At 39.9% G+C, this 24,379-nt stretch overlaps 1 protein-coding gene across 7 annotated transcripts in view; it reads left to right on the forward strand.

The window, feature by feature from the left end:
- The window catches only part of RGPD4 (RANBP2 like and GRIP domain containing 4), a 37,111-nt gene extending 13,639 nt beyond the window's left edge, over positions 1-23,472 (forward strand). Inside the window, exons 13-30 of one of the 7 annotated variants that reach the window (XM_081857942.1) lie at positions 589-750; positions 2,523-2,660; positions 2,756-2,902; positions 3,403-3,585; positions 3,668-3,751; positions 5,756-5,891; positions 6,427-6,524; positions 6,771-11,403; positions 12,873-12,950; positions 15,348-15,515; positions 16,379-16,471; positions 17,317-17,516; positions 18,633-18,837; positions 19,714-19,812; positions 20,029-20,174; positions 20,505-20,778; positions 21,558-21,892; positions 22,929-23,472. In XM_081857942.1, coding sequence (XP_081714068.1) covers positions 589-750; positions 2,523-2,660; positions 2,756-2,902; positions 3,403-3,585; positions 3,668-3,751; positions 5,756-5,891; positions 6,427-6,524; positions 6,771-11,403; positions 12,873-12,950; positions 15,348-15,515; positions 16,379-16,471; positions 17,317-17,516; positions 18,633-18,837; positions 19,714-19,812; positions 20,029-20,174; positions 20,505-20,778; positions 21,558-21,892; positions 22,929-23,234 — 7,485 coding nt within the window. In that variant the 3' untranslated portion in view covers positions 23,235-23,472. Of the gene's footprint in view, positions 1-588; positions 751-2,522; positions 2,661-2,755; positions 2,903-3,402; positions 3,586-3,667; positions 3,752-5,755; positions 5,892-6,426; positions 6,525-6,770; positions 11,404-12,872; positions 12,951-15,344; positions 15,898-16,378; positions 16,472-17,316; positions 17,517-18,632; positions 18,838-19,713; positions 19,813-20,025; positions 20,175-20,504; positions 20,779-21,557; positions 21,893-22,928 lie in introns of those variants that run through there. The other 6 variants (XM_081857939.1, XM_081857940.1, XM_081857941.1 and 3 more) reach the window with 6 other exon arrangements.
- The last annotated feature ends 907 nt before the right edge of the window (positions 23,473-24,379 follow it).

Consider the following 24,379-nt stretch of genomic DNA (forward strand, 5'->3'; position numbering starts at 1 on the left):
AAAACACCAGTGGAAAACCTCTGGCCCTGCCTAAATGACTTAAGCTCCAGATATCTGAAAGACCATCTCCATCTCTACTAACTTTCTCTAGTGTTAAGGTCTCCAGGGGAGAATCTCTTGGTAATTGTTGCCTTCAGAGGTTTTGGGAATGGTGGCCCAAGAGAGAGCTTTCTCTGTGGCAGACCCTAAATTATGGGACTTCCTCCCCATCATTGTGTCTAGCATCTTCATTGTATAGTTTTTGCTGTATTGCTGTATGCTGTATGCTCTTTACCCTGGCCTTTGGCAGTTAAGGTATTTTGTTTTGTAAATTATTCAATGAATTGTTTCATTTGTCTTATAATTTTGACTGTTTTACCAGCTTTTATAATTGTATATTCTGTTGTCATAATCTACCCTGTAACCTTCCAGTGATGGGTGGGTATGAAATCTAATAAATCATAAATAAATACAACACTTGCATGTACAACTGGAATTCTGAATGTTAATAGAGAAATGTGAAATAGTGTCATCAGGGTTATCATTGATATATACAAATGATTTACTGAGTTTAACATTAAAAATAACTCAAATTATGTTACTTCACAGGGTTGCAGTCTTAATTCTTTCTATGACCAAAGAGATTACATTGGACGAAGTGTTTATTACTGGAAGAAAGTTTTGCCAATGCTTGAGACAATCAAGAAGAAGAGAAGTATTCCTGAACCAATTAACCCATTGTTCAATCACTTTCATAGTGAAGATATTCAGGTAATAAGGCAGCTCAAATCTTCCTATGGTAGCCTTTATATTTCTAAATGCTTTTGGGGTTTCTTACTTTGATGTATAATTCTTGTTGCCGCTTCTCCTCTAACTCAACCCCACCTCCATAAGCGGTTACTGTTTACATTCCAACTCTGGCAACAACAAAAAAGCTACTTGCCAACTTTTGAATCAACAGCAGATCTGTCTGCTTCCACCATTAGCGTACTTTGAGACCCACACATTTGGAATTGGTCCAGTCTTCCTTCATAGGCCACAAATGTTAATTATGTGCTGGTAACATAATTTGTCTGCTAGCTAGGTATTGCTCAAAATTTTATTTTATTTGATGTGGAAAGTGGAACTTAACTGATCTCCCTATTTGACTTGGATGTCATGCAGTCATCAAACGCAGCACATGATGGGTCTTAACATAATGAAATATGAGAGGTTACTGAGGTATGGATCATAGCAGTTAATTCTCCAGAAGAGTGGAAACACCTAGGTCACAGTTGCTATCTGAACCTACAAGAAGAACATAATAGCCCTGCTGAATCAGACCAAAGACCCATCTTATCCAACATCCTGTTCTCACGGTGGCCAACTAGATGCCTATGGGAAGCATGCAAGCAGTGCCTGAGTGTAACATCACTCACTCCATTTATGATACCCAGCCGCTGATATTCAGGGACATACTGCCTCCAGCAGTGGTGGTAGAACATCTCCATTGTGGCTAGTAGCCATTGGTAGCCTTTTTCTCCATATATAGGAGCTAGATGGTGTCCAGGAACTCAGCCCTTGGCTGGAAACATGATTAATCAGAGAAATTTTGACCCCATTCAGAATGAGCAGAATCTTCTTTCCCAGGTCCACAGAGTTGCCTCCCTTGTTGTCTGAATTCAGCTTAAGTTTCTTAGTGCTTCCAGGCACTGATGTACAGTTTTTAGACCAATCCTGGGTTAATTTTTCTAAGTTGAGTTACTGGCGTATTGATAGCACTGCTTTGAACTGTGGCTTTGTATCGGCATCTGTGACAAGAAAAAACTTGTTGAGGACATTAACTCTTTCAGTATATAAACTCTTAATTCTACTACATGCTTTTCCAGTGTTTTCATTAGGGCTATATCAAATAGCATCAAGATTTTTGCTGCTAATTATGAGAAGGTGGAAGACTTATGCAAGTTGCTGAAGGGTCTCCCTTCCCCATGGAAAACTTAACCCACCACACACTAAGCCAACTGGGGGCGGGGGGCAAATGCTTGTAATGCTTATTTTAAAAATTTTACAGTAGGAAACTGCAGGCCTTTTGGGTGGGACTGTAAGGGATTCACAACACTTCCCTTTGCATATGTGGAAATAAGTTCCCCTTACATGCATGGTTGAAAATGATGATTGAAAAATAGACCATGACTATGAATTACCTTATCTAGCTAGACACATAAACTTAATCTGTTACAAGTATCTGTTAGAACATATCCTATGTTTATCTACATGCATACTATTATTATAAATATAAAAGCACATGTGTATTGTAGAAACAGTTTGTCAGATATTACATATGTGTTCCATATGCACGTTTCAGTATGTTTTCTGCAAACGTATTTCTGTCACTGGAATTGTATAACTTGAAAATCGGGTTATCATCTTGGACAAAGTAAGTAGTAGTTCCTCCCTTGAAAAGGGCAAAACTTATACACAATTGTAAATCATTAAATTGTGTAAAATATTTTGTACTGAAACATTTCTTTATATAAAACTAATTAATAAACCTTCTTTTTAAGGTTTCCCAGGTTGGTGTATATCAAGAAGAGGCACACATAGCATTTGCTATTTTGGATTCTGTGGATGGAAAAACAGACGATGCTATGCAAGCATTTGAAGCTATTAAAAATGTTGTCTCATATTGGAATCTTGCACTAGTAAGTGTTACATTCCTTCAGGGGATTCCCCTGCCCTAGCTGCATGCACACTTAATAAGCTGAATTCTCAACTGACTCCTTCTTCTCTTGGATAGATTTTCCAGAGGAAAGCTGAAGAGATAGAGAATGATGGTCTGTCATTAGAAGAGCAAGAAGAATACAGAAATCTTCTGAAAAAGAGTAGAGACTACCTCATAAAAATTATAGATGAAAGCAGCAGCGATACTTCAGTCACTGAAAAGGTTTAAAATGTGTTTTTTTTAAAAAAAAACTGCTAGGAAAATCTATACAGGAAAAAAGCATTTGTCAGATTATATGTCTAGATATATAATACTTGGTTTAGTAGTAAATCTACTAGAAATGTAGTAGAATTTAGGGGCTCTAAAGCAAACATTTGAGTATGGGTAGCTAAGAATTAAAACTTGTTCAGATGCAAAAATTCTATGCAGACTTTTTGGTGCTGGTGACCATTTTCTGTTTAAATAGCAAAATACAGAGAGTTGTATGCAATGTTACTTGAGCAGAGTTTTACTTGCACACCAGGACTTTGTCCTGTCACAAAAATTTGCTCTGGAGGGAGAGGTAGAACTCTGCCGAAAGAGCAGAATAGCAGCACTAGATGCAACCCAAACTTCTGAAGCCAATAATTTGTAAACCTGGGAAGAATATGCAGTTCATTAATGTAACCATGTATATATTTAAACTCACCCTAAATTCACACACTCTTTAATTTTCATCCTAGTTACCTGTATCCATAGAGACAGTTAAGGAGATGCTGGAAAGTATAATTCAAGAACTTGGAATCAATGGTGAAGAAAGGAGTCTTATCCTCAACAATGATTTGAGCCAACCAGCGGAGACGGAAATTAAACATTCTACCCCATCACCCACAAAATTCTCTCTGTCTCCAAGTAAAAGCTACAAGGTATAGCAAACGAATATGTTTTTGTTGTTAAAATCTCTATTATGTTTCAGTTGGTCTAATCACCTAACTATTGTTCTTTCAGTTCTCGCCCAAAACTCCTCCTCGCTGGGCAGAGGATCAAAAATCACTACTTAAGATGATCTGTCAGCAAGTAGAATCCATAAAGGTAAATAAGAGCACTGCTGTGTATGTTCTGTACCTCACTCTGGGGATAGATGTGATTTATTCAGCTTAGATAATCGAAGTCAGGAGGGATAAGTCAAGTGTTCAAGAAGATCATATCCAAATAATTATACTTCCAGAGTAATCATGCTTATGAGCAGTGTGATTAATTTAAGACAAAGTGCTGATTTTAACGTTGGCAATCTAGACTGTCTTTTACTTTGAGTTATTCAGCAGGGTGCAAACAAATGCATTCATAGAAGTAGTCATTCTTGCATAGGCAGGTTTAATTTCTATTGCTGAAAATACAATTACTATAAAAATGACTGACGTATGATTATTTTCTGAAAGGTGGTATATGCAAGTTCAAAAATAAAAAATAAAACTTAACGGCAATCTACAAATATGTGAAATGATGTCCAGATTTCCCTTCTCCCACCCTGTGACCCACCCCCTAAAAATCTTCTTTGGTGGGTTGGGGAACCCTCTGAAGTAGCCGGTGAGGAGTTCAGGGGCTGCAAGGGGGAGGGAAGAAGGGGAAATTCCATTGTGTTTGCTGGCACAACTTTTTCTCATGTCCATGTATCAGAACAGAATTAACCCCAACACTAAAGCAAAGTAAATTGTAGTAGAAACAACATAATAAGCTTATGGCAGCAGCAGCAGACTAGAAAGGTCTTGCTAGTTTAATTCAAGTTAGCTAAAGTACAGTTGTGGAATCTTGTTGCAAAGCAGCCTATTGTGACATCAGTAAGTTTCCTCTACTAGAGAGTGGGGGAAAGACTCCTGGCCATTTTTGATTGAGAGAAGACTGATAATTTGTACAAATTTTCATTAACACTAAAATACTAAACTCATTAAGGAATAAAGACCACTGTTTTGAGTAAACATGGTTATGAGTGTGCTGTAAGAAAGAAGTAATAGCAAAGACTATACTTCATGCCTTTTTATACTCCAGAAGGTTTTAAGCAATAAAATCAAAATTTGGGCTGTTCAGAATTTCTGTAACTGCCTTACTTTGCACACAACTGTTCCTTGCTCAGTTAACCTTTCAACAGTAGCCAGTTCATGGTTCATTTTCAGTCATTGCCATCATCACTGCTACTAACTCAGAACCCATTCCCCAAATGCTAATAACACCATCCTCACACAAGAGGGAGGTACTGGCGTACTTGCAGAAGTGCAAAAAATCTTTAGGGAAAAAATCCTAAAGGGATTATTGAGAATGTTTAGTAGCCAGAGAATATTGAATCATTGTGGGGACGGAAAATAGAGGAAGGGGCTGAGACTGACCTCACTGGCAGTGAAGGTGTGTGTTGCTGTGGTGGCCCTAGAGGTATCGAAACACTGTTGATCAGTGGATAAGACAGGCTAACAGAAAAGCAAAGGACAAAGAGCTGGTAAGGAGGAGAGTGAAAAGGTTGGCTGTGCTTTTTCTTCCCTTATACCTTGGAAGTTGAACAGCTTAATTCCCGAACGTTTTGGCTCCCTAACGTTGCAAACCTGGAAGTGACTGTTCCGGTTTGCGGACTATTTTTGGAAGCCAAATGTCAGACGGGGCTTCTGCAGCTTCCGATTGGCTGCAGGAGCTTCCTGCAACCAATCAGAAGCCATGCTTTGGTTTCTGAATGTTTTGGAAGTCGAATGGACTTCCAGAACGGATTCCGTTTGACTTCCAAGGTACAACTTTACTTTGATCCTTCACTTTCATCCTGAAGAAACAAGCAAAGGATAGAGAAAGATATAAAGAGGTTGGAGGAAACAATCTTTTATTGCCTGGATTGGTCACTTTCTGGCTCACTCTGAGTAACTGTTCTTAAATGCCTTCATGGTGGAAGTCCATTAAAAAAAATTGAGAATTCCAAGGTTTCAATGTAGCCAGGACTTATACAAGCATATTCACCCTAAACTGTTCTAGATTCTTTTCCTCTTCTGTTCTGTAGATGCAAAGGAAACAGCATGGGGTTGGCACAAAAGTTTTTAATGACCATGCTTGTCTTTTTGATAGAATGAGATGCAAGAGATGAAACTTAACAATTCTAATACAACCATGTCTCAGCGGTGGCCTGCCGAAAGCTATGCAGCAGATACCATGCCAGATGGCTATCAAGGCACACAGAGCTTTCATGGAGCACCGTTAACTGGTAACTACATGCAGAGGTGGAGAATCCTAGAGAAATTTAAGTGCAGTTTCTGATGCGACGTCTGATTATAATTAAAAAGCATTGAAGGGATCACAAGCTGCCTTGAGGAGGATGTTATTAAAAAGATATAAAGTATCTTTGTTTACTGGCTTCATAATCTTAAGGCTTTATTTAAAACTTGCCATGAGTGCTGAGGGGAGGGTGCGTTTTCACACTTTTAAAATAATTGATTTTGATTTTGATAATGACCGTACATTTTTAAAAACGACATGAGAATACTCCACACAAAAAATGTGATATCCTTATACAATGAAGTAAATCACTAAAGCTGTATCTTCACACTTGCATATAAAATAATGGAATACTAGAAGTGGGGGGAAGCCTGAGTGTTTAGATGGTTATATATGGGATTGTGTGTTGGATTAAACCACCTTGAGGGTTCTTGTTTTTAAAGGCAGCGTATACATATTTAGGATAAAGATTTAGGGTTCTTGTCAATTTCAAGACTCACTGTTTTTATCTCTTGTGTGTCCAGTTGCTACAACAGGTCCATCTGTCTACTACAACCCATCACCAGCTTACAATTCCCAGTATCTCCTACGGACAGCAGCCACAAACGTGACCCCCACAAAGGTAATTATTTGCTGTTTCTCTGATACAACTCATAACTCGTAAATAGATGGAAAACTGAGAACTGTGTTGCTTTCTGTTAAATATTCAAAAGGCAGCTTTCTTGTCACATAGTGGGGGTGGGCAGGAGAGCAGGAACCAGCAGTTGTTTTTGAATGCAGTTTAAGCAGTTATTGGAAATTTAAATTTATAGCCTATGTTTAGTAACTAAGGCTTTAAAACTAAGTTTGATCATTTTTGTATTTATAGGCTCCTGTCTATGCCATGAACAGGCTTACTCCTCAGCAGCACATATATACATATCAACAGCCAATGCATACTCCTCCACTGCAGAACACTTCTGCTTGCATGTTTTCACAAGAAATGTATGGTACTCCCCTGCGTTTTGATTCTCCGGCAACCGGAATGTTGTCTCCTCGTGGCAATGAGGACTACTACAACTACAGCGTTCCACCAACAACTACAAATCCGCCACTTCCCGAGCCAGGCTATTTTACAAAACCTTCTGCAGCACCCCCGGTCTCCCGGTCTGCCGAGTCAAAAGTGATAGAATTTGGGAAGCCTACCTTTGGGCAGCCTGTACCACCAGTAGAGGGAGCAAAACCTTCCTTGATAACTTCTGCTCAGTCGACACAGCCAACCACTTTCAAATTTAATTCCAATTTCAAATCTAACGATGGAGATTTTACTTTTTCATCACCTCAGGTTGCAGCACAGCCACATAGTACCCCCTATAGTAACAGCGACAGTCTTTTGGGCCTTCTGACATCCGACAAGCCTATCAAAGAGGACCGGTACGCTGGACAAAAGCCGCTTACTGAATATCCCACTGGACAGCGAAACATCTTCAGTTTTGGTGGCAAGAATGCATCAGGCATTGCATTTACAGATAAAATGGTACAAAATCAACCCAGGCCCTCTAGTTTTAGTAAGGGTGATGTGTTCAGCTTTCAGGATCCTGGCAAGCCTGTATTTGGTACTCCACATTCAGATGTAGCAAACAGAAGTCACGAAACAGATGGAGGAAGTGTCCATGGTGGTGGTGGTGAAGAAGATGATGATGGCCCTCATTTTGAACCTGTTGTGCCACTACCTGACAAAATTGAAGTAAAAACAGGTGAAGAAGATGAAGAGGAGATGTTTTGCAATAGAGCAAAACTTTTCCGCTTTGATGCTGAACACAAAGAATGGAAAGAGAGAGGTGTTGGTAATGTGAAAATTCTGAGGCATAAAATAACTGGCAAAATCAGACTACTTATGAGACGGGAGCAAGTGCTGAAAATTTGTGCAAATCACTATATAAATCCTGATATGACTCTGAACCCAAATGCTGGATCAGACAAATCTTTTGTGTGGCATGCCTTGGACTATGCAGATGAATCGGCAAAACCTGAGCAACTTGCAATCAGGTTTAAAACTCCAGAGGAAGCGAAGCTTTTCAAGCGGCAGTTTGAAGAGGCACAAAATATTTTGAGAGTATCTGGATCAAGTGATAGTCAGCAGGCTTCTCAGGGTATTGTGTCATCAAGAGAAGCTACTGCTCAAGATGCAAAAGATTCTGGTAAATCTGACTCAGGACTCATGAGCTCTGGATTTAACTTCAAGAGTGGGACATCATCTGTCAGTGGTAGCTATCAGGTTCCTGTTCCTGATGTGAGCAGTTCAGCTAAAAACACTAATGCCAAAAGTACTTTTACAATTGCATCCAGTGCAGCTACACCTGCATCCTTCTCTTTTGCTAAAGAAGGGTTGGGAGCAAATGCTACATACGGATTTGGTGAACAGTTCATGTTAAAGAAAGATCAGTGGGAGTGCAACACATGCCTTGTTCGAAATAAAGTAACTGCACAGAGTTGCGTAGCATGCCAGACTCCAAATCCAGCTAATCGGGAAGCGCAGGCTGTGCTTCCTCCGACAGAACCGACTATACCTTTCAAACCCAACACTGAAGGTGCACACTCTACATTTGGACCAATTCCTCCAAAAAAGGAAAACCAGTGGGAATGCAGGACCTGTCTTGTGAGAAACGAAGCCAGCGCATCCCATTGTATTAGCTGCAAGAATCCCAGCGGTACAAATTTACCAGTGTTTGGTTCCCAAACCACATTCAAATTTGGTCATGCAGAGTCTCCAAAAGTGCCCCAAAGTGGTTTTGGGGCTGCTTTTCAGAAAAAGGAGGGCCAATGGGATTGCAGCATATGCTTAGTAAGAAATGAAGGCTCTTCACGAACTTGTGCTGCTTGTCAGGCTGCAAACACATCTAGCGATTCCCAAACTACATTCAAATTTGGTCATGCAGAGGCTCCAAAAGTGCCCCAAAGTGGTTTTGGGGCTGCTTTTCAGAAAAAGGAGGGCCAGTGGGATTGCAGCATATGCTTAGTAAGAAATGAAGGCTCTTCACGAACTTGTGCTGCTTGTCAGGCTGCAAACCCATCTAGCAATGCTCCAGCTTTACCAGCTAGTGATGCTCAACTGCCTGTGTTTGGCTTCAAAAGCAAGTTATCCGAACCCACTGGAGGACCACAGGGGACGGGTTTTAAATGTGACATAACAGAGAAGGGTTTTAAATTTGGCCTTTCTACAGATCAAGGAAAGTCTTCTTCCTTCACATTTCAGGTTCCTGCTAGCAGTGAAACTAAGCCTATGAAAGGAGGGTTTAATTTTTCAATGCCTGTACCTTCAGGTGAATTTAAATTTGGTATACAAGAGCCTAGCAAAGATGTTGCAAACGACCAACAGAATAAAGAAGGTGGTACTGATGAAAAAGAGGAGGTGTCAGAGGAAGAAACTGCAATGAAATCTCATGATAGATCTAGCAAACAAAGCGGTGATTTGGTGTTTGGTCAACACAGCAGCACATTCACTTTTGCTGACCTTGCAAAAACAACTGCAGGTGAAGGATTTCAGTTTGGTCGGAAAGATCCAAATTTCAAGGGCTTTACAGGTGCGGGTGAAAAGCTATTTTCTTCTCAGGCTGCTAAATCTTCATTCAAAGGAAATACTTCTGCTGATCTTGAGAAGGAAGATGAGTCCTATAAAACAGAAGACAACGATGATATTCATTTTGACCCTGTTGTCCAGATGCCCGAGAAAGTCGAACTGGTGACTGGCGAAGAAGATGATACAGTGTTGTATTCCCAAAGAGTAAAACTGTTCAGGTTTGATGCAGAAACAAGCCAGTGGAAAGAACGTGGTGTGGGCAACTTGAAAATCCTTAAGAATGAAGTTAATGGCAAGCCACGAATCATCATGCGACGTGAGCAGGTATTTAAGGTTTGTGCAAACCACTGGATCACAACTACCATGAACTTGAAGCCCCTCTCTGGCTCGGACAAAGCGTGGATGTGGTTAGCCAACGACTTCTCTGATGGTGATGCAAAGCTGGAGCAATTGGCAGCTAAATTCAAAAGTCCAGAGCAAGCTGAGGAATTTAAATTTAAATTCGAAGAATGTCAAAGGCTATTGCTGGATATACCACTCCAGACCCCACATAAACTAATAGATTCTGGGAAAACAGCTGAGCTGATACAAAAAGCAGAAGAAATGAAAAGTGGTTTGAAAGATCTCAAAACCTTCCTGACAGACGATAAAACTAAACTTGCAGATGAAGAGAGTAAAACCTCTGTGTCTGCTACAAAGGCCTCTGATTTGGTTATTAAGCCACACGCTGAAAGCACTGGGCCTACATTAGAGTGGGACAACTATGACTTGCGTGGGGAAGCCCTGGATGATAGTACAGACAGTTCTGTGTATGCTTTGCCTCGGGCCAGTAGCCCTGTGAGGAAAAATCTATTTAGGTTTGGAGAGTCCACCACAGGGTTTAACTTCAGCTTCAAATCTGCATTAAGTCCCTCTAAGTCTCCTTCCAAACAGAACCAAAGTAGGACTTCTGTAGGCACAGATGAGGAATCTGACGTTACACAAGAAGATGAAAGAGATGGTCAGTATTTTGAACCAGTAGTACCTTTACCTGACCTCGTAGAAATAACAAGTGGTGAAGAAAATGAGCAGGTTGTCTTCAGCCATCGTGCTAAACTTTATAGATATGATAAAGATGCTAATCAGTGGAAGGAGCGGGGTATCGGAGACATAAAGATCTTGCAAAACTATGACACTAAACAAGTTCGTGTAGTCATGCGAAGGGACCAGGTATTAAAGCTTTGTGCCAATCACAGAATAACCTCAGACATGAACATCCAGCCAATGAAAGGCACAGAGCGAGCCTGGGTATGGACCGCATGTGACTTTGCTGAAGGGGAACGGAAAGTAGAGCACTTGGCTGTGCGATTTAAGCTGCAAGATGTTGCTGACTCATTTAAGCAGATCTTTGAGGAAGCAAAACATGCTCAAGAAAAAGACACCTTAATCACACCACTCTCTTCACGGGCCAATACTCCAAAGGAATCGCCATGTGGAAAGATTGCTGTTGCAGTACTTGAAGAAACCACCAGGGAGAGAACTGATTTAAAGCAGGATGAAGAAACAGTTACACAAACTGCAGAGACTTCACCAACGGCGGGCACTTCTGAGACGCCGACGAAAGCAGTGGTTTCGCCCCCCAAATTTGTCTTTGGCTCAGAATCTGTCAAAAGTATTTTTAGCAATGAAAAATCAAAGCCTTTCACATTTGGAAACACGTCAGCAACGGGATCTCTCTTTGGCTTCAGCTTTAACGCTTCTCCCAAGAGCAAAAGCGATAGCTCAGTGTGTCATAGCACAAAACAGCGAGAAGCAGATGGCTCGTATGATGCCTGCAAAGGTGCTGAGCATCAGGAAAGTGATGCTACTGTTTGGAAACACTCCGATGGCAAAGGAGAAAGTCAAGTGGCTACCTCCAAGGCAGAAGGACTTCCTAATTTTTCATTTAAAACACTAGAAAAAGGTGAGCAATTTACATAATTTTTACTTAATAAATTCAAGTTGTTATAAATGTACTTAGGTTCCACCTTGTCCGTCTTCGTGAGTTTAAGTTGCCTACTGATGTATGGTTTCAAAATCTATAATGCTTAATCCTAGCTAAGAAGAAAAAATGATACTGAAAAATCTTTAAACGAATGTATCCTGGGTTATCATAAACGTTCTTGAGGAAGATTTTTTTAAAAAAATCTGGTATGCAGGACCCAAGCTATTTAGCACTTTAGAGATCAGAAGTATCTCTTTAAATTACAGATAAATACATAACTGCTAGGTAGCAAAGTTACCGAGGAGTTGGTGTTGTTGTTTTTTAATTATTTTTAAAATGTTTTTATTAAGTACAAATTAGAAAACATACATATTCACAACAAAAGAAAATACAAAAGAAAAAATACATCTAACCAAGGAAAAAGAATTAGAGAATATTTTGTCAACCGAGGAGTTGTTCTAAGTTCTGACTTTACCCATTCAGAAGTGGGCAACAGCACACTGCAGTTCAACTAGCAGGCCCATGCAGGCCAAGTTGCAGGAGGCTGCCAAAGTGTCGTGGAGGATGAAAATTTGAGGGGAACTTGATCAGAATAAATATTGGCACTAATAGGTCAATAAAAGGAAAACATGGTTCATGTTTCGTTTTCTTCTCTTTAAAACTTTGAAATGTAAAATCTTGAGTTAGAAGAGAGTCTTAGCAGTTATTTGCCAGATTGACTCCCCATGTTCAGAGATTGTATTTCTGAATGCCAGTTGTCACAACAGAGTGAGGGAAATTCTTGCCTTCGTGTCCTGCTTGTGTTTCTTAGAAACTGGTTGGCCACTTTGAAAAATGGGGTAATGAACCTTTGTTCAAATCCAGCAGGGTTTTTTTTTTTTTTTTTTTTTTTGTTCTTAGGTATCTTGCATTGAACGCCTAGCCATGTCAGCTAAGAAGTAGGCTCTACAGTGGTACCTCGGGTTACAAACACTTTGGGTTACAGGCTCCGCTAACCCAGAAGTAGTGCCTCGGGTTAGAAACTTTGCCCCAGGATGAGAACCGAAATCATGCGCCAGCGGCAGTGGGAGGCCCCTTTAGCTAAAGTGGTACCTCAGGTTAAGAACGGTTTCAGGTTAAGAACGGACCTCCAGAACAAATCAAGTTCATAACCCGAGGTACCACTGTATTGAAACCAATGGACTTACTCCCAAAAGAGTAGGGTTAGGATTGCAACATTACTTCCTGTACTGATAAAATTGTTTTGCTAGTTGAAAGCTAACGTCTTATTTTTTGCAGCTAGAAAGATCACTGTTCCAGATTACATTAGTATAATAAGTTATGTAAAATCATAGACAAGTCTGTGTGTCTGTGACTGTGTGTCTGTGACTGTGTGTGTGTTTGGTAGCTCCCCTTGACCTTTTAATGAAGTTAATTAAATACTTAAATCCACACACTTTATTTTCTAGGATTTAATTTTAGCCTTTTTAAATCTAACCCAATGGCCTTTTGGACCAGCGCAGCTCCCCCTCAACCCAATAGTAAAGGTATTTACATACTGCACTGAATGTTGTGTTGTATCACTTTTGGGAAGACACTGACAGCTCCCCAACTTTAGCAGGCTATTGGCTAATGGAATTATAGAAAAATTAACATGCATGTTAAAAGAGAATAGTAATGACTGAATTTGCTTTACAGCTGTTGTGGTAAGAGACTGGTTATTGAAACCTTGGATGTGATTGCCTGATTCCTATATTGTCTGAGTGCCCAGCTATTGACTCTTTAAAATTTTGCTTGATGGATGGTAGGTAGGCAAGGACAAATGGATAGACATGGAATAAGTATGTTTCAGGTGTCCTTATTGTCCCCCAGTCTCGATATTAGGATTTTTGTTTTTGAACCATCCTTCAAGACAAAATATTTTTCTTCTTGGAAGGGGGAGGTTTATGCTAATTCTGAACTACTCTCCAGCCTCATATTTTTTGCTTTTGTTTCACTTCATAATCAGTGTCCCTCCATCTGATTAGTTTTTTTAAATGTTTTTAAAGAACCTAGGAACATCCTGGGGAAAGACCATTTTTCATTAAGAGAAAATGGCTGCAGATGTTGGGTTCTATCTAGAGAAGTTTTCCCACTAATGCAAGGGCTTCTGCATGTGCCATGGGACTTTCACAATTCCTTTTCCTCCCATGCACCCATCCCCCAACCCTCTGAAGCAGATTGGAAGAGGTGCATAAGGAAAGAAGAAATTCCAAGGCTTGTGTTTTACTAAAGCTGAACCTAACGCAACTATCTGTGGTGGTGGTTTTTCTAAATTGTGCATTCTGAAGGAGACTAGAAGTCTGGAACATTTAATTTTAACTGTTTAGGATATGGCTTGCATTCTTGTGTGAGACAGTGCACACTGATAATAAGCATGCATGAAAATGTTTTGTGTACTTGGCATGTATTCTTTTAATATGTATTTGTCAATTGACATACAGACTTTGCCTTGGAGATGATTGTCTGAGCTTCAGACATAGCTTCAGAAATAGTTTTTTTAGTCCAATGGTAAGGTGTTATAGGATGACACTTTTGAGGAGCAGTTTAACCATTGTGGTGTTGGTGCTTAAAGGAATATAATTCTTTTTAAGTGGTCTGAAACTATTTGATTTTGTTGCATCTGTACTTCATACTTAGATCTACCAATTTGTGACTTTAATAATTGATTCCTACTTCTGGGAATCTGGAAATTCCTACTTCTGGGACTGATATTTGCTTTTCTTTATGAAATCACATGAGTAGGTTTTATGTTCTGATCACATTCTAAGTGTTATACAGGGCTTACTGCTGTACTGAGATAGATTTAGCAAACGATGATCAGCTAGACAAAATCAGATTGCTACTGATTTTGAACGCCTCATGTTGAAACACCTGAACACCTCATGATGAAAAGAATAGCGGCAAATTGCTAGGACTTAGTGAGCTCTTTCTACTCTGCTTCTTTTCCAGTACTGTGTAAGCAGAATAGTTAACTCGGTATTGATGAAACTATTTAAAAATACACTTTGGAAAGAGAACTTCAGCACAACAAAAGTAATCCTAACAATGATAAATGAAATAGCTGAAGGCATTATTATGGCTAAATAAAAATTGATGGCAGTGGTATACAGTGTTACTATTGATGCTTACTATCTAGTCATCTACCTTGTGCTATGTTGTGCAATAAATATTGTGTCTCATTCAGTAAGAAGAACTTAATGCCATGTGCTCAACTCTCACTGAAATCACGTTTTAGCTTTGTCAAAATCTTGTGATTCAAAGTCAAAGTTTGGGGCCATGCACACTTGCCAAGCTCCTGCTTGATATATATAATTTGAATAATTTGAAAGAGCCTGACTTTATTGTTACTACAACTGTTTAAAGTAAAATTGAATTCTCAGCTTCCAAATGAATAAAAACAGATCTGTTTCACAGCCTATCAATTTATTCCCACTGTTAAGTCACCTTAACGAAAGATACATTCATATTTTAATATATCAATAAAACCCAACCTAAATCACATCTAAGATAAAATGGAATAACAGTGCTATCCAAAGTATATTTTCTTCTGCTTTACAAGTTTTTAACTTAAAATGTTTCTATGCCATTTCACTGAACATCCCAGAAGTATCTTTTTTCTAAACACAATACATGGACAGTGTAAGTTCTACTTAAAAGACAATAGATGGATGGAAGATTTGTTGTGTCTGGAAGCAGCTGTCTTAGGAGAAGCATGGCATGAGTTTGGCTTTTTGGAAAGGAAACCCATCTCATAGTGGCTAAACTCTTCTTATTGGTTTGACTTTAAAACTTGCTTGTTTTTTGGTTGAAAGTATTTCTTGCCTGCTTTGTGAATGTGTTAGTATTCAAGTGCAGCTGCTGCTTTCAGACTTGCTCAGACAATTCACTTCTTTCCCCAGCAGTTGAGATTAAGAAGGAGCCAGATGATACTGCCACTTTAGACGATGTTTTGATTGTATATCAGTTAACACCCACGCCTGAGCAAAGAGCTCTTGCAGACTCCCTTAAGTTACCGCCAACATTCTTCTGCTACCAGAATGAACCTGGGTATCTGAGTGAAGATGATGATGGTAAGACGCATTCCTTGAAAATTCTTCTTCTTTAAGTTACAGAACACTATTAAGGAATGAAGGAAGCATTGGTCCAGTCCAGAAGAACATCATTTCTGGAAATGTATTTGTCTTCATGAATTAAGGGCTGTTTGGGGGCGGGGTATCACGTGCACAGTACAGTAGATCATTTCTCAGGGATCACAAAGCCTCCTGTTTCTGGCCCTAGTCAGTTATATGTTTCAGGCTGAAACTTAATAGCACTCTTCAGCTAAGCAGCACTGACTTCCCCCTGCATCAGCTGATGCAATGGGAGGTCAGGCCAGCTTGATTCGGATGCACATGAGAGCCCCCTGTGCACTCAAATGTGGTGCTGTCTAGCTGAACTTCAAAGTCCTGGTGTCAGGATTTTAAAATACCTTGCAGGCAACAATATGCTGCTAAAAAAGGAAGGCGAAAATGCTGCTTTCAGCAATGTGTTGCTGCCTGCAAAGTGCTTTGATGCCCCAACACCTGATGTCATTTGTGACCTGCAAGACAGATCCTGATATGAATTTGGCTTGTGGAGCCAAAAAGGTTTCCCACCCTATTCTGTGGTACTCCCTCACTTGGGACACTTGCCTGGCGCTCAGTTTATCAAAATATTCATACCAGGCAAATATACTCAATATACTCATACCAGGCAAAACCCAGGTATTTTCAAGCTCCGTAGTTGTCTAACTGCTGCATTTTACTGTTTAAGCTATTTCGCATCTTTTGCATTTTGTCCATGCTTAAGGTTGTTACTCCTTTTAAAGTATAACAGGGCATACAAACCCAAATACTTACTAGCTAGTGGCATAACAGATATGCAGCATAAACAAACTTTCATTTTCATATTTCAGATGAGGACTATGAAACAGCCGTGAAGAAGCTCAACGGAAAGTTGTATCCCGATAAACCTAAAAAACATGCACAACTGAAAGAAACTGATACAAGTAAATTTTCTTGGGAAGAAGATTGTAACTTAGCAAGCATTGTAACTTTTGAATTTGGGGGGAATGAAAATACATTCTGACTCACAATTGTTTGCCATGCCATTTATTACATGGTTCCATAACTTGAGAAACATCATAAAAGAATGGGGAATTGTGCAGGGAAATTATAATTTCAAGTTTGTAATGAATTTGCTTGCTATAATGAGATAAAAGCTGAAATAATTAAAGTGTTCCCTGTAGTACTAAACACTATTAGAAGAAGAATAGATTTAATAAGAATGTGTTACAATCCCATGCATATGGGGTGAAATCCCCTCAAATGCACTTTGAGATACCTTGCTAGGAACTTGGCCATTTTAGCTTCAGTTTTACAATTAAAGGCTGAGAAAACAAGTGAAAATGCCAAGTGGTGGTATAATGAGAAATTTATTACAGCAAAACGTTGAGATTTCTAAAGATGCAGAAACTAGCAGAGCTCCTCTGCTCCTTCTCTTTTACTAAAACCTAGATTCAGGTAGTTGCCATGTTGGTCTGACACAGTCAAAATTAAAAAAATTTCCCAGTAGCAACTTAGAGACCAACTAAGTTTGTTCTGGGTATAAGCTTTCATGTGCATGCACACTTCCTCAGACACCTATCTGAAGAAGTCTGCATGCACACAAAAGCTTATACCCAGAACAAACTTAGTTGGTCTCTAAGGTGCTACTAGACAATTTTTTTATTTTTTACTAAAACCTCTTATCCCTAGGCTTCATTATTTGAGATTTTAAGTTTAACATTGGATTATTTTGAGGTTTTACTTTATTCTAGTTTTTTTCAATAAAATCTTTAAATATTCTGTTTAGCTGTTGAAGGAGAAAATGAAGCAGAATGTGGGAGCGAGTGTGTTCTTGTGGGGGAGAAGAAACCAACTCCTGAAGAAAAGGCTAAAGCAGAAAGCCTGAAGCTTCCTCCAACCTTTCTGTGTGGCATTGGCAGTGACACAGATGAAGACAATAACTTAGAAGACTTTCAAACAGAACTTAGAAAAGTCCAAGAAACGAATGTAAGTAACAAAAGAATGGGACTTTAAGCACCAATTCAGCTGGACTTGCTATGGTCCAAACGTGTGATTCTTGAAAATTGGCATAACAGGAAGACTTCCTTCTAAGTGCAGAGATGCTATTCCTTTTTGTTTGCTATTGGGTCTGAGAGTAGGGTGGGGTATATTCCACATTGCCTGCACCCTAGTGCCATTTTGTTACTTGAAGTTCATGGAAGAGATCTAGAACACAATATACATCAGTAAGCTTAGTTTGGTCAGAATCGAGTATACACTTCCAGAGTTAACACTAAATACATTACTTCTGGTAAATGAGCCAGAGCCAGTGTGGTGTAGTGGTTAAGAGCGGTGGACTCGTAATCTGGTGAGCCGGGTTCGCTTCCCCGCTCCTCCAGATGCAGCTGCTGGGTGACCTTGGGCTAGTCACACTTCTCTGAAGTCTCTCAGCCTCACTCACCTCACAGAGTGTTTGTTGTGGGGGAGGAAGGGAAAGGAGAATGTTAGCCGCTTTGAGACTCCTTCGGGTAGGGATAAAGCGGGATAGCAAATCCAAACTACTACTACTACTACTACTACTCTTCTTCTTCTTCTTCTTCTTCTTCTTCACCACCTAAGCTGCTAGAGGGCCTTGAAAATTTGTGTCCTGGGCTTTTTAGACTCTTCTTCCCATGTACTATCTGAAACCATAGCGGCACATTGGTTGCCAGATGTGAAATAGATTGGCATTATTTTCAGCTCTCCTACCCCACTACAGATTTGTTGGACAACCTTAGCTTCATAAATTTTGAGGGCTGAGGTATTCTGTCTACCTCCTTTATTTCAATAGGATCTTTATAAGAGAATCCATGGACAGTGGGTTGGATAACATAGACTTCTGGTTCCTTTTAATTCCCAATTCTAAAACAAGCATTTGATAGTATGATGTGAAACCATTTTGAAAGTGCAGAGGTGCTTGGCAGTTTTAGTTTCCCCCACTTTCCCTGCCAGGAAGATACCTGTTCTAAAGATCAGCTAGTTCTGTTTTCAGATACTGTCCGGTACTTTACATATGCATTTACATAAAGAGCCTATGAAGACTTGGCACCAGTTTAAATAATAACTCGGTTCGTTTCTTTTCAGGAAGCTCAAGTAGAAGAAGTAACCAGTTCAACTGATGATGTGTGCTCCATTAAGGAGGAACAGCCTGCTGAAGCAGTCAGTAGAGCTGAAGAACCAGATTCTACCACTGAACCTATATACACTATACAGACGTTATTAGCAGCAGATGACAAACCAGTTGACTTGTCAACGAAAAAAGAAAGCGATGCCAGTTCTACACACCAAGGTATGCACATTTGATGTGTGAAAGACACATATACTGGGGAAACTAACATTGCAAAGTCTAATAATGCATACAGAGAATTTCCAGCTAATTAAAACTTCTATTCCTCTGGGACGCGGGTGGCGCTGTGGGTAAAACCTCAGCACCTAGGACTTGCCGATCGCATGGTGGGCGGTTCGAATCCCCACGGCGGGGTGCACTCCCGTCGTTCGGTCCCAGCGCCTGCCAACCTAGCAGTTCGAAAGCACCCCCGGTTGCAAGTAGATAAATAGGGACCGCTTACCAGCGGGAAGGTAAACGGCGTTCTGTGTGCTGCGCTGGCTCGCCAGATGCAGCTTCGTCACACTGGCCACGTGACCCGGAAGTGTCTCCGGACAGCGCTGGCTCCCGGCCTATAGAGTGAGATGAGCACACAACCCTAGAGTCTGTCAAGACTGGCCCATACGGGCAGGGGTACCTTTACCTTTTACCTATTCCTCTGGGCATGTATTTTAAGTACACTTAATTAGTATTTTGATTGTTAAATCCCACATCGATCATTTTATTGTTCATGTAGGAAATTATGCAGAAATTCTGCTTTAATATGCTGGCTGTTTGCCATAATAAACATTCACTGACTGACTGACTGATTGTATAGAATACGAAGGGTTGAGAGTTTAACAGAAAGGGGCCTTGACTAGTGGGCAACACTCATTGTATCTCCAGTGGACTGACTAATGCCTTGCTAGTGTCCTTTCAGAGGTTACACTTTCAGACTTGTTCACTTTCTCCTTCTACCTGTGCTTATATCTGGAGCTATGATAGTGGGGGAATGTGACCTATTATGCAATGTAAAATGGACCACAGAATGATATGAACACTTTTCCTCCCTTTATATAGAAAGCAAACCTTTCTCATTTGCCCTTGGCAACATACCTGGCTTGTCTTTTGCTGATCTGGCTTCAAATAATTCTGGAGATTTTGCTTTTGGTTCTAAAGGTAAGATGCACATGTTGTCTAATTTCTGGTCTGTGAGCGTAATAAATCCATTCATTCACTCACATATTATCTACTTAACTATTTATAGAAACTGCTTGCTGCTAAGAGAGTTATTGTGTGTGAAATCACGTTTTTTTTTGTGGGGGTGGGATAAGAAAATGTAATCTCAGAAATATTTTTCTATAGTATAAAGATTCTGTCTTCCCATCTAAGCAGACAAAAACTTCAAGTGGGCAAATACAGGAGCAACTGTGTTTGGCGGACAAGTGGCCACTAAAGGTGACAATGAAGATGATGGAAGTGATGAAGAAGTTGTACATAGTGATGATATTCATTTTGAACCGATTGTATCACTGCCTGAGGTAAGATATGAATCTGTTAAATAAAATAAGAGTTGGTTCTTTCCTCTAACACATGTGAGGATAGTGAGCCGCACAATTTCTCTTGTGTGCAAAATAGGGTTGTTGTTTTTACTTACTCTAAAATGGAAGAAGTATGCAGGTCATTTATTTTTTTTAAAAAAGCACCCATAATTCAAGAATATACTACTTTAAGAATGTGATCCTTTGCACACTAGCCTGAGATTAAGCCCCACTGTACACAGTGGAATTTACTCCTTTGTAAACATGCATAGAATTTATAATAACTCAGGAGCAGTGATCTGAGTAAATATGACTACTTATCCCTGCTAGGTTGAGGTGAAGTCAGGAGAAGAAGATGAAGAAATTCTCTTCAAAGAGAGGGCAAAACTCTACAGATGGGACAGAGAAGTCAATCAGTGGAAAGAACGTGGTGTGGGAGAAATAAAGATCCTCTACCATACACAGAATAAATGGTATAGAATCTTAATGAGAAGGGACCAAGTTTTCAAAGTCTGTGCAAATCATATGATTACAAAAACGATGGATCTAAAGCCCTTGAATACTTCAAACAATGCTATGGTTTGGACTGCAACAGATTATGCCGGTGAGTATTTGTAAAGATATTCTATAACTTTATTTCCCTTCCCTTATATATGACATATTCCCTTCCTAACCCTTTGTGGTTGTGCTGGTTCCCATGCTGCTGCAAGGAGTGGGACTTCACCAAGTAGCTATACCCCTGATAATAGATGCTCCATTGGGCCCTTGCCCTGGCTGCTGCAGAAAGCAGGCATTAGCGTGAAGGTTTCCACAGAATCTAGAACCTTTCTGCATACAGCAAGTAAATGAAGAGCCCCCTCAGTACAGATGCTTGCACAAATGTTGGGAGAAGGGCTGAATGAAGTTTGCTATGTCTGGGGCAGGGCTACGCAGCACAACCCCACTCCTAGCTTCCATGTGGCTGTAAAGGTAAAGGGACCCCTGACCATTAGGTCCAGTCGTGGCCAACTCTCACTTTATTGGCCGAGGGAGCCGGCATACAGCTTCTGGGTCATGTGGCCAGCATGACTAAGCTGCTTCTGGTGAAGCAGAGCAGCGTACCGAAACGCCGTTTACCTTCCCACCAGAGCGGTATCTATTTATCTACTTGCACTTTGACATGCTTTTGAACTGCTAGATTGGCAGGAGCAGGGACTGAGCAACGGGAGCTCACCCCATTGCGGGAATTTGAACCGCCGACCTTCTGATCGGCAAGCCCTAGACTCTGTGGTTTAACCCACAGCGCCACCCGCGTTCCTTGTTCCTAAACACAGGATCAAATGTTGAAAGAAGCCTGCATTCTGATCATTACATCATGAATAACACTTGCAATCTTAATTTCAGATGGTGAAGCTAAGATAGAACAGCTCGCTGTCAGATTTAAAAGCCAAGAGCTGGCTGATTCCTTCAAGAGGAAATTTGAAGAATGTCAACAAAGCTTGTCAGAGTTACAGAAGGGTCATGTTTCTCTGGCAGCAGAACTGTCAAAGGAATCTAACCCTATAGTGTATCTCGAAGTTTCAGCTGATGATGAACCTCTAGGTCATGTAACCATAGAATTGTTTTCAAATATTGTTCCGCGAACTGCTGAGAACTTCAGGGCATTATGCACAGGAGAAAAAGGATTTGGATTCCGAAATTCCATATTTCATAGAATAATTCCAGATTTTATCTGTCAAGTAAGTGAAAATGCTAAGATTGAACATACATTTCATACTACACATGGATTAACAGGAATATATTTTAAGGCTCAGTAGAAAAGTTGTAGTTTGCAAGCAAATTAGTAGAAACATGAAACATGATATGAGCCTTTCATATCATGAAAGTCTGGAAGTTAATCTGGGGCCTTGCTTCTCAATTTATATCCCATTACTTCTGTAGTTTCTCTAGTGCCAAGTTAGCTTCTCATTTTCTCTTATCTCCTTCAGTTGTATCCAATAGATATACACCTACACAGAGAATGTAAATGGACACTAAAGGCCAATCCCTTAAACCCTGGGGTGGGAAATGTTTTTGCCCAGCTAGCTAGGCTAAATATGGGGATCATATTTGACATGTAGGCAGAGCTGCACTTCTGTCAAACTCATAACAATGACATCAGCTTTCCTGTTTTGCTTGTGGGGTGTTCAGATACCCCTTTGAAAGCAAAACACCTTTTTGACTGAGTCAGGTGGGCACTGCAGGACAAACTGGGAGCTCTGGCAGGACCAGTCAGGCCCCACAATCTGGAGGTACCCAACCCCTGCCTTAGAACAATCAGAATACATTTTAGGCTCACTCTTCCCCTTCATTAATTCTGATCAGTGACAGGATGAAGGAACAAGTGTAGTTATGTTAGCCTCTGAAGCTAGTGGGACATAACACCTTACAGTCTTATATATGAAAATGAAAGGCAAATGTAAGTGAAAACCATGACTGCATTCAAACCTGACAAACCATGGTTTGTTATTAATGTGTGTGTGAGTGGTGGTGGGCTTTGGGCTCAAATGACATTTACTTGAGACTTGCTGCTGGTTGTGTACATAATATAATGACACACCATGGTTTGCTGCAATAGCTGAACACAGGAGCTGAATGAAACCACTATTGATTTAACAGTTGTGAACCCCAGATGGGACACCACATTGTGCTGGTAAAATGTATTTCTACACACATTTCAGATGTTTCAACATGTACTATAACCAAGTGAATTTTCTCTATTTGTTTACATTCTAGGGAGGGGATATCACTAGACAAGATGGTACAGGTGGCCAGTCCATTTATGGAGAAGCATTTGAGGATGAAAACTTTGAAATAAAACACACTGGCCCTGGCTTACTGTCGATGGCAAATCGTGGCAGAGACACCAATAATTCCCAATTCTTTATCACTCTCAAAAAAGCAGAGCACTTGGACTTTAAACATGTTGTTTTTGGGTTTGTAAAGGATGGGATGGATGTTGTGAAAAAAATAGAATCTTTTGGCTCACCTAAAGGAGTAGTGTCAAAAAGAGTTTCGATTACAGACTGTGGTCAAATATAAAATCATTGCTATTACCTGTATGTGGATTAAAATAAATGTTCAGATTTAGACAAAATTATGTTCAGCTTCTTTTAAAATGAACATTTCTGATGTATAAATGTAAAGTTACAGCTTATAGCTGAGTCCTTTTTTAGTGTTTCAATTGACTGCATGTTGTGAAATAAAAGTTCAAACACTGGTAAATTTTAGGTGTATTTTTGTTTCATCCCATTTTTGTATTAAATGATTTAAAATTAAATACGAGTCGGAAGTTCTGTTACTCTGATTTGTGCAATTTTCCAGTTTAATTGAATGGTTTAAATAAAATTACAAACTAGTGTGTGGTTACTGCTTTCCTCTCTTGACTTGCTTGAACAACAGACAACCCCAAAACATTTATGTTGACTTGCCTGCCTGCATGTGTAAATTTAAGTGTGTGGCTTTGGGCAGTCTGCAGTGGTTCATTCATATGAGCCATAATTGTGTATTAGTGAACAAAATCATATAATTGGAATCTGCTGATCTCTATTCAGTACTTTTGGATACCTTTTATTTTTTTATTTTATTTTATTTTATTTTATTTTATTTTATTTTATTTTATTTTATTTTATTTTATTTTATTTTATTTTATTACCTATGTCATAAAATTTATACACCACTTGATTGTAACAAAACAAAACCCCAAAGCGGTTTACAAGAGGATAAAATAAAATTGAAAAATAATTGCAACCATACTTTAAAACAGATTAAAATTGTCTCAACTTTCTAGCATCTAGATAAGCTTGTCTAAACAATGTATTAAAGGTAAAGGGACCCCTGATCATTAGGTCCAGTCGTGACCGACTCTGGGGTTGCGACGCTCATTTCGCTTTACTGGCTGAGGGAGCCGGCGTACAGCTTCCGGGTCATGTGGCCAGCATGACTAAGCCGCTTCTGGCGAACCAGAGCAGCGCATGGAAATGCCGTTTACCTTCCCACCGGAGCGGTACCTATTTATCTACTTGCACTTTGATGTGCTTTTGAACTGCTAGGTTGGCAGGCAGGGACTGAGCAACGGGAGCTCACCCCATCACGGGGATTCGAACCGCTGACCTGATCGGCAAGCCCTAGGCTCTGTGGTTTAACCCACAGCGCCACCCGCGTCCCTTCTAAACAATGTATTAGCA

The sequence above is a fragment of the Podarcis erhardii genome, assembly GCF_964252035.2.
Source record: "Podarcis erhardii genome assembly, chromosome: 4".
Lineage (NCBI taxonomy): Eukaryota > Metazoa > Chordata > Lepidosauria > Squamata > Lacertidae > Podarcis > Podarcis erhardii.